This window comes from Perna viridis, chromosome 14 (genome assembly GCF_037379345.1).
Source record: "Perna viridis isolate PV_CMFRI_1.1 ecotype Kerala chromosome 14, ASM3737934v1, whole genome shotgun sequence".
NCBI lineage: Eukaryota > Metazoa > Mollusca > Bivalvia > Mytilida > Mytilidae > Perna > Perna viridis.
Genome location: NC_142458.1, coordinates 3,975,455 through 3,991,068, shown reverse-complemented (window position 1 = coordinate 3,991,068; position 15,614 = coordinate 3,975,455). Strand labels below are relative to the sequence as shown.

Here is a 15,614-nt window from a genome sequence, read left to right as displayed (position 1 = left end):
TTCCCCTATGGCAACATGGAAAATCCATTATTGAGTACTTTTTTTGCTTTAGGTGCCCTTTACTGGTCATGTTTTAATGTGAAAACACTGTATTTACAAATTTAAAGCCAAATATATCACCTTTTGTGAAAATTTAAAGATTTAGGATTTTTGACATGTGATCAAGAAAAAGGGGGAGGCATGTCAGAAATAAATTTTTAAAAATAGACCAATTTCTCAGAAAATGATTACTTTTAAAACTATTTCTTCATTAATATTGTTAAAAAACAAGTTGTGATTGATATTTTTTATTTGAAAAGTCAGAAAAAGTTCTTTGCAAATATTTAATGCATTTAAGTATGGTAGAATATTGTCACTTTTTTGCTCACACAACTTGGTTACCCTATATTTAAAAATCAAATATTTAAAAAAGTGCTTGTCACATTTCACTGAAACTTTGCAAATGCATTCAGTATGTGTGTAGGAAGATACCTGTATAGTTATTTATTTTTTCTAAGACAAAAAGTGACTCTTTAGGTTACAGACCACCAATTCAACCAATGAGCATTTGGAACGTACGCAAAAATAGTCCTACGCAGAAATTACCCCTGTTCCTCATAGTGCTGTGAAAAAAGTTCTCATCTTATTTAAAAAATTTAAACAGTTTCTGAAAGGAAAAACATTTCTGTACATTTTATAGGTGCATTTTGCTTCTTGTGATGTGAAGCCTAATCTCCATAATGATTTTTAAATATACCCCTATCTTGTGAAAACGCTGGGATTTCCTATGCTATTTATAGACCCTTCACTTCCGGTGACCAGTACTGCACTGCAAGTCTGCTAACCCCACATGCCATTCTGAGGATTGTGAGCTGACATATGTAGAATTATGCTGATATATAGTCCTCTGCAGGTTAAAGTTAAGGTAAAGTCCAGAGAAGCCATTGAATATTGTGAAATTAGCATAGAAGCCTATGGAAAGTGGAATTAGTGGTTTTTAGCCTTTACACCTTTATTGACTAACTAGTCCAATATGCTATGCCAATATGGATTTTAACCAGTCCAGTATGACGTATTGGACGGATGAAAGCCGTATTGGACAGTTAAATCCCTTATTGGCGCACTTTTATATTGTGCGTTGTATTGGCAGTTTTAATCATATTTTGGCCAATATTCGAACGTTAGTCAATAATATATATTAATAAATATGTAATTTCATATTGGCTCTGTTATAGGTTTGAGGTCTGTCATATTGGTCGAGGCGGTTATATTGGTCCCGAGGCATCGCCGAGGGTTAATACGGCTGTCGAGTCCAATATGATTGACCGAAACCTATAACAGGGCCAATATGAAATTACATATTTATTGACAATTTTATTAACCAACTCAACTAGATGATTTGTAGAACAGTTGTTTTTCGTGTTTTACCAAAAATGTGTAGGTTTATTTGCATTAAGTCTTAAATATTCTTTTTGTATCAAATGGAAGATTTTTTTAAGTTTCTGCAGCTTTTAGTCCTGATGATCAAAGTTCATGAACTCCCATTGTAACTCGAAATGGCGGTGTCAAACGACCGGAAGTTATGATGCCGTATTGGCCCTGGTTTGATCCACATTGGCCATCATTTTTCATATTGGCCCCGTATAAATGCCCGGCTTGAATTCATGTCAATTGGTCAGTTTTTAAAATATTTTAACGTATTTTGGGTAGTTGGTTAATAATACACATGATCGCATAGTCGATAAATGATTTGATACATTCTTAACTGCACCAGTTGGGCATAGATTTAACTTTGGTGTACGTTTTTACTACTTTTTCGCAGGCACCAGCAACAGTCAGAGGTGGAAGACATTTTGAATCGTCTCATCTTAATTTGGATAGATCACAAAGCAGCAGGTCTTTTTTCTGTTGAGAACAGGGCATGGGTCGACATGATGTGGATTAAAGATGAAACTGGATTGTGTTCATCAGGAACATTTAATGCAGAATAACAGAAAATGCATAAACTACCATTCTGAGATTATATAAATAAATATTTTCGTTTACTATTTATTATTTAGCTATATATCCTGTTGGTCCAATAGACTCGAAAACTGAAGAACTTCTTCTGTTAACAGCATTTCGTCTATCATTAAAAATATCACCCTTTTGATTGTTCTTGTACGGAAGTGAATCGGTATATAAGCTATGACAAACAAAACAATGAGGTGACTATGTATTTAATCGTGATCAATAATAAATGTGAAGAGGAACTAATTCAGTTCGCATATAATTAAACACAATACATGTATACACCTAAAATAGAGAGAAATAAAGTAAACGGCATTGCTATATGAATGTGAATATGATGGTACGTAACGTTGAGCAAACTTACAAACAGAATTTCCAGCTTCAATGGAATCAAGTGTTTAGTGTCTCCCTGTATATACCTCATATAGATATAATAACAGAAATTTTAATTACAATTTTCATCAAAACCCCTTGAGGTGTTTAGGAGGATTTGTGCTCATTTAATAAGTTAAAAATACTGTTCAGGACACGGTCATGTGTAGGTGTTCAGGGGTGTAACCAAGTATAGATGCATGTGGAAATTCATTACAACAAGGGGGCTGAGGGCCGCATAAGGAATTTTCGTTAATTGGAGACCAAAAAAATCATGTCCAGAAATTACCAGCATTTATACCTTTTTGTGGTCTCTTATACGTTGAACGAATAATAATGGATATGAGGAAAATACTGGTTCACCAAATTAGTTACCATTCTTGACTATAATTTAACAGATTTAACATATTAATATATCAAGAATGCGAAGTTGGCATACACAGTGACAAGATTTTCTTATTTGGATTACGCGTAAATCGTATCTGCATGGGTTAAGAATATGTTCAACATAGAACTGACGTGACTGAGGTTTCTCTATCTCAGACGTACAAGAATTATTGTATTCCTAGAAAAATTCCCAAAACTGGATAATTATATTTAATAATGTAGTAGAGAGCTAGAATATTAATTTACTCTTTAGTATACTCGAAATTAAATAGTGTTTAATATAAGTATAATCCAGGTCAGCGTCGTCTTCTACTCTGAATAGGAATTCTAGTCTTTGGTTCTTGCATACAATCTAAATCTTATCAGACAGGTTAATTACATAAATTTCCTGTGTCCTTTATATATGATAAAAAGGGACTTGTAGCAAGTCTAGTTAATTTCTCTACTTCATCTACGCTATTCAACATGGCTTTCCGTCTACGAGTTTTAATTTATCGAATGTTATGTCTGCATGCCAGGTCAGACCTGAAAGTGTCATAAAAAGTGTCTGAAAGTGTCATAAAAAGTGTTTGTAACATCATCAGTAAGACCATCTATCATTGAATGAATGATGCGCTCAGCAAAATAACTATCTTCGTTTTTTTTTATCAGTTCATCATGAAATTCCCGGAAAAGATGGTCATTGAATGGAAGAAACTAGGCTTCGTTCTATTACTGATTAGGGTTTGCTACCAGGACATTGACACGGTGTTGCTCTTTTGAAGCTCCTCGAGAGATACGGGGAATCACTTATACACTGTTTTCGATCGCAACTGCTTGTTCAAATATAGTCTCATTCAGTTTCATTATTTCGCTTTTCCTGCAACCGAGATACAACGACCTTTGCCTCTGAAACTACTGGAATCAAATCATAGTCCTTGGTTTGAAGAATTGTAGATAACCGATCATTTCGTGCTGCAACCAAACCAAAGTCAAAGTCAAACTTTGTGACTTAGTAGTAGTAGCTACGTGCCTTAGCATCGCCATCTTGTTGCAGATAATCGAAAGAGCTATCTGCACCATGAGAACCGATTTGTTCAACGTGTCATAGATTTGCTTCCCTCTTTCGTCTACCCCGGACTTGACTTTTTATGAGCAACTCGGCGGGTGTTTCTAGAAAAGCAGAGGACGCTTACCCTACCGGTGCACTTGGTCCATGCTCCCGGTTTTAGTGGAGTCCGAGTTGTTCATTTACTTTTGTTACTTTGTATCTATGATTTTAGTTACTTTATGTTCTTTGTTGTGTATGTCTGTTTTCTATGTCTAGTCTTTGTCCCTGGATTACATTCTTTTGATTACCGCTATTACCTTGGTTCCCTTGATTACTCTTTCGTCAGTTGAGCAGCTTGTAGATGTGGCTGCAGAAGTTGAAACATTGGCATTATAAGCGTTAACAGGTTCACTGGTTTGGTTGATTTCTTATATTTCGTTGCATTATCAACTTTACGTAAGTTGTATAAACTGTTCAAATTGATGGGTCAAGAGAGAAGTGTGAAAAAATTGCTTATTTCGTTTGGTCAAAACTGCCGCCGTCGGAATCGATTGATACTGTATAAATTGAATTTGTGCATATCTTCATCAAACGCGGTCGGCATTTGATGACGACATGTTTGGTTACTGGGAATATTTGGTTGATGGGAAACAAACCCTATATAGACAAATTAAGGGATTCAGACGAAAACATATTTACATCGTAATTAAATCTGATACTTTCACGTAGTATGACTTCTAAATTCAACAAATGGTATATAATGTCTACCAGTGGACAAGTAGTGAATCACGCCCCTTCCCCTTCTCTCTCTCTCTCTTGACAAAAGTATGTGGAAGCTTCTAGCTTTCGAGCTTCCATCTAGCTACGCGCCTGAGTGTTGCTCAACAGCCAACTTCTTCTTTTTATTTTATGTAACCAATGTCTCCCTAGTATTAAGTAGCAGTCTTTCTGAAAAACCGTCAGAATGGGGTTTATGCATGTCAAAAACACATTGAATTCAGTTTTATTTCTTGTTCAGAAACAGTTACTGATCACATAACCAATCTCAGTTTTGCATTTGGTTGTTGCGCTTTTGAGATAAAAAAAATTACATAGATTGTACATGAAATTTGCCCTTTGGAAGAGTTAATGTTCTTTATTTAGCTTCATTTGGTAGATTTTAGCGGGAGATGAGAGTAAGATTTTCTAAAAAGTGCAGATCTGAATTGCAGAAAAAAAATGTTGTTATGTGAAAGTGTAGCATATGTAGACTGAAAAAGCATTGTTTGTTTGGTGTGTTTTTCTTCACCATGAACCACTTTACCATTGGCAGTGTCTGAATTATATGTGGACTGGTACTTATATAAATTTTATCGCAACCATGCGATTTTTGGTACGACTTATATAGGAGTACGAAATAAAATTTTTCGCCTAATTTCACGCATGCGTACTACTTGCGGAAAATGGCGGATGAATTAAATGCGTACGAAATGGCAAAAATGTAAACAATGCTTTATATTTAACTAATATAGGTCCTTTTACAGTATATTCTTCGTCTCAATTGAAAAGTCAAGTATTTTAGAATCCCACTGATGTCATCGGCGTGAAACGTTACACGTCACAAGCCCATGAAGTTTTAAGTCTAACCTGTCAAAACAAAGCGCAGCAGAACTTGCTCGAATGACATTGACAGTCCGTGCAAAGGGGCTCGTAAAAGTGATATACAAGATATATACTGATATAGGGGCCTCGATGGTATATGACTGGGAGAAGGGAAGAAACAAGTTTTCTACCGCCAACATTGTCAAACTTTTTTCACGCCAATCAAGCTACCTAAAATTACCGAAACTCAGATGCAAAAACCATGTGTTTATATCAGAAAACCTCCTATGTTATTTAAATTTATCCTGCAATGAGGTTATTTGTTAAACGAATAAAGGTATACGGTTATTTTTTTTTGCTGTATCCATACATTCAGGGATTGACACCAACAGTCGCCCGTGGCGACTTAAATTTTTGCTGGGCGACGATAATAACCATTGTTTGTTGTCCGAGTGGCGACCGTAATTTTGGTACGTGGTCGGGTTTGTTTTCCGGTTTTTAGGCATACCGGAAATCGCAACTGGTTGAATTTTGCGTACAAATACAAATAATAAATACCATTTCATGAAATGTTTATTTGTGAGTACTCACTACAGTACTAGATGAGAACCAATTAGGTAATAAAGTGAAGACAGGGAAATAAATAGTTTATTCCATAATACTTTTAAAATCTCTTGAAAAGAAATGTATTTTCAAACAATTACACATTAAACTAATATTCTGAAAAATTTTCTGGGCGCCTAACTTTTTTTCTGGGCTCCTAGATTTTTTAACTTAGGAGCCCGGGTGGCAACCAAGATAAAAAAGTTAGTGTCAATCCCTGTACATTAGCAGGTAATCGACTTTCTGGCTCCTCCCACTCACATGATCGGTGGAACTGCTTTTTTCTGTTATGCATAAATTAATCATGGCCACCACCATAGATACGATATAAACAAATTGCGATTGCGTATCCGGTTAATCTTTTTTTCGCTGTTTTGTTTCGTTCTCACTTTTCTTTAGCTGAATGAAATAAAAGATTTTATGTAAACCAAATAATGATTTTGTTTGTATTTTTTTCACCGATATATATATGGCAAATCCCAAATTTCGTTTAGATTTGATTCATCAGTTTGCAGGCAACTTCCCCTGTTATTTCAGTCATGTCGGACTCGGAACAAGAGTATCAGTCACAATTTAACATGAACTGGTCCCCACTTCAAGAAATTGAAGCATTACAATATGATAAAACTCTTGAAGAGACAAATGACCAGGAAACTGTTATGCTCTTGGATTTATTACTGCTTAAACTCCAAGATAATCAAAGGAACACTACATTATAGATCTGCCCATACAACTGCCTCTTCTTCAAAAATCTCAAACAAATATTTCAAATCCCAAAGAAACTAGTGCACAAATTTCACCCCAGAAATCTGCTGCCATATACCAAACAGAAACAAATCAGCTTCCACCTTCCTCGCGAAATTCAAAACTTTAATGTTCTTAAAATCGACTTGACAACATTTAAAATATTTGTATTTATTGTTCATTGTACTTATTCTTCTCTTGGAATTAAATAAATTTTGATACATTGCTTATTTTCTTCGAACAGCTTTGACAGATTATATGGTGCGGATCAAATTTCAATGTTTGCTGAGTCATACGCCATGCGTATTAATTTTTTTCTTCCGGTTTAATGTTCAGGGCTCCTCAGGGGATATGCATTTTAAAATTTTATTTTAAAAATGTACACACATACAAAACTATTAATATAACAGGATAAAAACAATAAAAATAGGTACATTGTCAAAAATTATTGAAGATATGTGTATTTGGCTTGGAACAGGGGAAATAGCTCTGCAGAGCCTCGCATTTCCTACCCGTTCCGTCGCCTCATCACATATCTTCAATAATTTTTGACAATGTACCTATATTGTATATATACATTAAATAAGCTTTTCTTGAATAAAAAGTGTTATATGCACATTACAAGACTTTCTAACAACCCAGCAGAAGTGTTATTGAGGTACATGTGTTGTTATGTAGTAGTCGTTGTAAGAATCATGCAAATTCTGTAAAATGTAATACACCTTAAAAAAGGCTGCATATTTTAATTTTTGATATGAAGTTGATTTATGGGTCTATATTATGAAATGTGTAATTATTCATTCAAATCTGTCTGCTCTAAGGAGATAATCAACATTGAAAATCTAATAGATTCTATTGTATTTGAGTGTCATTATGGAGTTATCTCCTTTAATTTTGAAATCTACAGTGTGGGAAACCACCGCTCGCCAGCTTGCCAAATACAAGTAGATGTTTAATTTGGCGAGTTCTCATTAGCTTGCACTTGTCAATTTGGCAACCGTCATTTGATTGGCGAGTTCCAAGGAAAGTTAGCCAGCCAACATCTTATTTAGTTTAACATCCCTTAACATCATACATTAAAAATATGTTCCCTACATATTAAGAAGTTTAGCTTGAATATGTCAAGTGAATTTTGCACAATTTTATTGATTTGTAAAGCATTGTTTACGATCTTCCTTTTTAATTTTCTGTAAACGGGATGTGCCGAAACCTACGCGACGGTCCCGATCTCGTATTAGTAGTCAAACGAAATTATCTGGGTAATTTATGAAATGTTACCTTAGCTGTTTATTGTAAAAATAAAAATGAACAAGAAGCAAATAATAAACATTTTCTTGTTTCACAATGATGAATCTGTTGAAATATAATTTTATTTTTAAATATGAGTTCAGAAATGGAGTACTTTAAGTACTTGAAAAACTTCAACAGGAGGGAATATTCGAAAATGGAAAAGTTTTTGATGAATTTAAAAACAAATGAAAAGATAGTTGAAGAAAGAAAAAGAAAGGCAGAAGATAGTCAAATCTAAGCGAAAACAGATGACAGTACAGACAAAAAAACCAAAAAAAATTGGCTAGTTGAATTTCTGTTTGGCTAGCAAGATCAGTATTCCACTAGCCAGTATGGCAAGTTGGGGAAAAAAATGGTTTCCCACACTGATTCTATATGATTTTTATCACCTAAGAGCATGAGTTATATGAAAAATCCAATATTAATTTCAGTTTACTATGGCATTTCAAACAAAATATCAAAAATAAAAATATGTAGGCTTTTCACCTATTAATCACATTTTGCATGATTCTTAGCTGGAGTACTAAATACAATACCAAGGTTTATGGTTATTTGAGCTACCTCTTTTTTCACCAACTGACTACTTATTTAGCATTTTTCTGAACCCAGAAGCTGATCTTCATATTTGAACCATGCATTTGCAATGACTATGCAATTAAGTCTGCAATGTTTGAGGAAATTCAGCTGTATTGTACGAAATCAATGACCCAGACTTCAATTTTGTCATTGACGAAAGACTGTGGGGTGACGAAAATAATCTAGTCTTATTTCGTTACCCAAAATCTTTGAAAGTACAAAAAAGATCATTAAGAGCTGTAAGCCCAACATTGGTTCAAGTGGCAAAAGTGATGATTTTATTACCCTAAGCTAATTACAACTGAAAACATGTGTCAACATTTTGTGTAAACAATCACCTAATGTTGAGTTAATGTCAATCTCTTGATCACTCAACTGTGACTTTAATGCACACGGTTAATGGTCTGTAAATATGCTTATAAAAATTTCTGCTGGGAAAATTATTTTACTTCTCATTATTTTTGTAGCGAAATGACATAAAAAGTTATTTATCATTTATTTTTGCACATCAAACATGAGTAAAACAAATTTGGGTAATTTGGTCACTACCCCGAGGTCACTACATTTTGTAGTTGTATATTGGCAATATTAACAATCTTGAAAATATCATTTATGATATCAATGAACTCTTCAGAGACCAATACTAAAAATAACAGCAAAATAATGACATAAAATTGAGTTGAAATTGTGCTAAAAGTAGAATCTCATGAGGCAACATAGGGGATATATTTATTGAAAATATTTTGTCTACACTATGGTAGATATATTGAGTTTTTGATCCTTCAGGACACTGAACACTACACAAAAATATAGTCCAAATGTAATTCCTTTTATATCATTTAATACCTCATTTATAACAAGTTAATATGTTTCTTGCAATTTATCTGCTCAATAATACTCTATTATTTATGCAAATAAAATTATGATCTAGTCTTCATATCAACTCAAGATTTGAGGGACTCCTTTTTGAATTTATTTCTTGTAGTAATGTATCTGGAATGATAAAATGTGTTTAATATTTTCATTTTAAAACACTTATAAATCAAATTATCCATCCTTTCATTACTTTTTTACCATTTGTAAACAGGAAGTGAAGAGCATTGACCAAGTAAAATTGGTGGGAAAATTCAAATTTATTAAGAATGTCCAGATTTTGAAAATCTTGTGTTAAGGAAATTATGTTCTTCAGCTGATATTGCTTTTATTTTATTTATGATAGACCTTCAAAATTGCATTGCACACAATACATTAATGTGCACTATACACACCAAAATACGGTATATCTCCAAAATTGTTAGGTTTAAACAAATTTTGTCAGGGTAAAAGTATTTAGCATGATGAGGTTTATCTGTGGTCAAATTTTGGTGAAAATCTGTTGACCCATGTTGGAGTTATTGCCCTATTTGGACATTTTTTGCTGTTTTTTTTATATTATTTTCAAAAATCTTCTCAAAAACTGCTATACAGAATTCAATGAAAGTTGGTATTTTTGATTTGTGTTTTGTAGGGTATAACAAAACAATCTTTTGGGTTTATGATCGGTTAAAAAACATAGCCGCCTTTACTGAAAATAGAACATAGGGGTTGTACAGTAGTTTTTTGCATATATTTCCAAAACCGTTAGATTTGGCCAATATCTTGTAATTGCTGAAATATCCTTATCATAAGGCCTACAAAAGTCTTTGGGGATAAAAGTTAAGAGACGACTCTTTGTAAGGATTATTGCCCTTGAGATGTGAAAAATGAGTAATTTTTTTTTACAGTTTTCAACCTATATCTTGAAAACTATGATAGATAGAATGAAAGTTTCAATTGATGAAATTATTCTTATTTAAAGGCCTACAAAAGTCCATATAAGAGTAATTGCCCTTGATAGGCAAAAAATTATGTTTTTTGCAGTTTTCAGTCAATATGTTGAAAATTATAATAGATAGAATGAAACTTTTGATTGATGAAATGATCCTCATGATAAGTCCTACCAAAGTCTTCATGGAGTCAAAATTGTCGGACAATTTCTAGCTAGAGTTATTGCCCTTGAAAAGCAAAAAATTTAACTAAGTGAGTGACTCAGGCTCCTTGGAGCCTCTTGTTTACGATTTTTACGTTATACATGTATTTGTCAATCTTTCATACCAAGTGCTAATCGTCTCAACCGCTGTTTTATTGTACCAATGCCTTGGATTTTAGCTGGACAAATCAACGGATCTAGTATCACTTTCGGCGATTGGACTAAGAATTTTCACATGTCCTTTGGACTCCCTTGTGATTTTCTAGGGTCCCAAATGAATTTTGGAGATCAGTGACCTGGGAGCTCGGGTACTAACGTCTATATTGTCGGTGAAGATCAATGAGTTAACCTTCACTGTGCTGGTGATTTTTCACCAAGTTCGGTGGTTCTCCGCACACAAGGCCAAAAAAAAAAATTTGTTTAGGGTTACATTCCTGACCAAAAAAAAGGTAGGTAGGTAGGCATTTTCATTTTATTTTTTCTCAAATAAAGTTGAGCCTTTATTTGTAAAATAGCATCAAGTTTAAGTCATGAAAGTGTATGGTTTTAAGAAGAAAGTTTAATTTTTTTAATTTTCATTTATTTGTTATATTAAACTTTGAGTATGAAGAATGTCTGACCTGTATGTTATAGAGGTACAAATGTATATCTGGTACTGTAAAATAAGTGGCAACAAGCAGAAACCGATACCCTGTCTAGAGCAGCTGAGTTCACTCCAGAACTAATGCAAGTTCATGTTGCTGATTGTAATATGTTTCTTTATAGTGTTGTTCTATGTGTCTTCTATGTCTAATAATTTTGTCTGGTTTTGTGTTTTGGACTTCAAAATTCAAACCTCCTTAAGGCTTTTAATGTTTAGTAGTTAAAAACTATCAGTTTGACACTGGACAAAGACTGGGGGATAAAGGCTCTTGAATATGATCTGTTTAAGTTGTAATTTAACCTGCACAAGAAAAATCTAATTATTTCATGTACAATCACTTTAAATCTAGGAGAATGTTTAAAGAACTTTAACAAAAACAAAATATTAAAGTATTGTTTGACAAAAACCAACTGTGTCAAAACAACATGGATGTCCTGTTCAACACTTTATAGTATTTGATGCAATATTTTTGTTGTTGCATGTTGCTATTTAGGCCATATCAAGTAAATTATAAATAGATTCTCATCCACATATGTTAAAAATATTTGGCAGGATGAGAGGCTTTTATTTTTTAATTATTTTCATTTAAAAAGTCCATAAAATTAAAAGAATTTTGTAAAAATTCCAAAAATAAAATAACTTAGCAGTTATAAAGTTTGAGCGGTGGGGATCAGAATCTACATATTAATTTGATATGGCCTATGGATAGTAAAGTGAATAAAGTTTCATTAAGATCCAACTGACTTTTTCCTTAAAGTCAACCAATCAGCTTCAATGTGAAGGTCTGTGAAAGTACATGTGAATCATAGGGAGAAGACACAAACTGAAACCTCTGGCATTGAAAGTAAGCCCTTCACTATACTATAATATCAAGTCTACTCTTGGTGTCTTAAGAAAAAACAATTACAAATGAAAGTACAGGAAAAGTATCTGACATATTAGTCTGAGAAACTTTGTCACTTCTGTTTGCCATATGGCCTTTGAGCAATTATTTTCTTTCCAGCTTGTAAGCAATCTTCGCAGATTTGACACTGTTTTAAATTTTTTTTCATTTCAATATCAACAACCCCGACATCACAACAGTAGCAACACGTCTACATTTCCTAAGCCACTACTGTAATATGCTAGTTCAATGGGCATACTACATGTCAAATTTGACCTGCACATCACTTTCTTACTCATTGCATTTAATGGTGGGAAAAGTGCAGGTCCAAATGTATATTCATACTCAGACATATGCAATAACCAGGAAACTTGCTTTCGCTCTGTTAATCTGTGGCAGGAATAAACTACCCTAGGCTTTTCACCCTTGATCCATGTACAAACTGATCTAGCACTTTGAACAGTGCATAGAAATGGGTCTGACACTGGAATCTCTATTTCCGTATCGGCTTCAGTTTGATCTTCAGTAATATTGACTTCTTCAACAACTTCTACCGTTTCTGAGTTACCTATCACTACTTTATCTTTCTTTAGCTTACTTGTTTTTCCTTTTCTGGTTTTAAAGATGGCCTGTTCTTCTCGTCTGTTTCCATCCCTTTTAATTCCATGTATGGTTATAATGTTCTCCTGTGCCATCCAATACAGGATCTTGCAACCAGTTCAACTCTTCCCTACTTAAAACTGGCTCCAAGCAACAGTTACGGTCTTCACATTTTCACAATTGAAAGACATACTGACTCATTTTCGCATGTTTCTGTATCCAGTCGATGTAAGATGGAGGTGAAATCTGTCTTGCACTTAACAGTTATTGTAAATGTTTTTCTGTTAACTTCTTCATGATAGAGCTCGAAAAGCTCTGTAAGTACAATCAGTCTATTTGGAAGCGCTGACATGAGAGATTTGCTTTCTTGGTGACAGCATTTATTATATTTTAGTGCCATGATACTCGTGGCTTCCATTGTGCTCATCATCAGTGATACGCTTGGATTTACGTGATATAAATCAGTCTCCTATTCAAACGCTATTGTGACCTGGTTTTAAACGTTCTTTTGGTTTTACCAGAAATGATCCGTATTATACTGGAAAAAGGTGGAAAGTACCGATTTTGTTAATTTTGGAGAAAAAATGTATTAGGGTTTGGAGAAAAAATTAGGGTCGATCAGGAAACCCGAAACAGACATATTTTTTTTTTGTGCCCAATTAACAACTGGGATATAGAATGTCCCAGCTGGGTGGGTGTAACATTTCACCGTGAAAACATCCGACTGGCACTGTGTTTCACTCACTAACACAGATTTAAAACTCTGACATGAGTGTTAGAGAAACACAAGTTGCTTTGTGAAGTGTAGATTGACTTTCGGTTTTTACATATTAAAAAAGGACAGTTCTTAATAGTATTTTAAATGCAATGTATGATCACAATTTTATTTAACATCATATAATCTTTGAAATTTTGTTGATGCTACAATTTTCACAAGAATCAAAAACCACCAGTGCTATCAGTACTTCGATTGTGTTTCAACAAAAGGTGGCCATGTAGAAAACAGCTTTTTTTCAATATAAAGGGCTTTAAAATTATGTCAGGGATGATTAGGTTATATGGTTCTGAATTAAGTACATGTACCGTACATGTATAAGAGCTTTGTTAGGCGTGAAATTACCCAATCTATTTTATAGCGTATAAAATGTTCAAAAATAGAAATCATTCCACAATTAAGATGAAAATTTTCGCAAATACCTTAATAAAAGTCGCACTTTTGATGTTTCAACATCAGTGATTTTCTTGCTTGTTGGTTGTAAAACTTCCATACATTAATGAAACATATATTTTTCATTGAAGTGTATTTTATTAAAATTATTTGAACAATTCTTATGAATTTCATACTTCCATATGAAAATAGCATCACTCTGACTATTTGTTTGCTGAAAATTCTTTAAAGCAAAATGGCATTCCTTCTTGTACCTCTGTCAAACACCATGTTTTAGCCCTGAGGCATTTATTTACACAATATTGATTTACCTATATGTGCAAGCATCAGGCTAGTGATTGATAATTACCACTAATCTTACTATTTAAGCTCAACAAGCCGTGATGGGTTTGATATCAATCAATAATAAGTTTTGTTTGTTTGTTTGTTTGTTGGGGTTTAACGTCCGAGCAGCAATATTTCAGCTATATTCAGACGATGAACATGAAATGATGGTGATATGAAAAAGGGATGGGACACAAGGACAATGGGGTCGACAAATTTTGATTGCCACTGGAAATAGGGAGAGGTGGGTAGGGTCGGGCAATTTAGCCTCCTGTGGGGGAGCCCTATGGTTCCTACTCCAGTAGAATACCACAGTAGGGTTTTTTAACGTGCGAGGAATGTGGCATCTTTCCCAACACGGTGCACCATTATGTTTGCGGTCAGGTTTTCTGTATTATAGCCTGACAATCCCAACATGTAACATGCCAGGGGTACTCCATTCCACCACCTGGGGCACACATCCCAGTTGCTCTGTAGGCAGAGTGCCCTAGCCCCCGGCTAGGGTTCTGAACACTATTTAGTCGCCTTTTATGACAAGCTTAGCGCTGCTGCAGGCCTATTCTTTTAACACCCGGACCTGCACAGGGCATAAAAAATAAGAGAGTGTATTTTAACTTCACAAGACTGGGAAAGATGCACACCGAAACAACAAGTCTAGAAGTGTTACTGAGATCTCTGACTATTTAATTTTAATACAGTAACAATTTGCTAACCAGTTATGTACTTAAGATAGAAATAGAATAACTGGAACTACTTCCAATTGTAGATCAAAACATAATTCAGATATGTATCACATGAATCTGCCGGATCATGATCTGTTTTGTAAAGGACGAAATATTTATTTCTTATGTGCCTTGTTTTTGTTTCTTTTTTTCTCACATTTATTGTCCCCTTTCGGCAAATGCCGAAGGGGACTTAGGTTTGCACTCCGTCTGTCAGTCAGTCCATCAGTCACACTTGGTTTTCTGGACTTTGTTTTGTAATGCCTCATCTAATTGATTTCATATTTGGTATATAGTCTTATCATGACAAGTCACAAGTTAAGTTCGAATGACGTAACGGTCGAACAATTTTTACAGAAGTTATGGTCCTTGGACATAGAAAATTTCATAAAATTTTATGTTTTCCGGACTTTTTTTTGTAATGCCTCTTCCAATTGATATCATATTTTGTATATAGTCTTATCATGACAAGTTACAAGTTAAGTGCGAATGACATTATGGTTAAACGATTTTTACAGAAGTTATGGTCCTTGGACATAGAAAATTTCATGAAATTTTATGTTTTTCAGACTTTTTTTTGTATTGCTTCATCCAATTGATTTCATTTTTGGTATATTGTCTTATCATGACAAGTTACAAATTAAATTTAAATATTATTGCAGCAAAATGGTTTATATGGAACTTATGGTCCTTG

At 34.0% G+C, this 15,614-nt stretch overlaps 1 protein-coding gene across 1 annotated transcript in view; it reads left to right on the top strand.

Annotated features, from left to right (window-relative positions):
- Positions 1 to 5,204: 5,204 nt before the first annotated feature.
- Positions 5,205 to 15,614, top strand: part of LOC148597783 (PAS domain-containing serine/threonine-protein kinase-like) — a 43,770-nt gene continuing 33,360 nt past the window's right edge. The window contains exon 1 of the mRNA XM_088560568.1: positions 5,205 to 5,258. Coding sequence (XP_088416694.1) covers positions 5,221 to 5,258 — 38 coding nt within the window. The 5' untranslated portion in view covers positions 5,205 to 5,220. The remainder of the gene's footprint in view (positions 5,259 to 15,614) is intronic.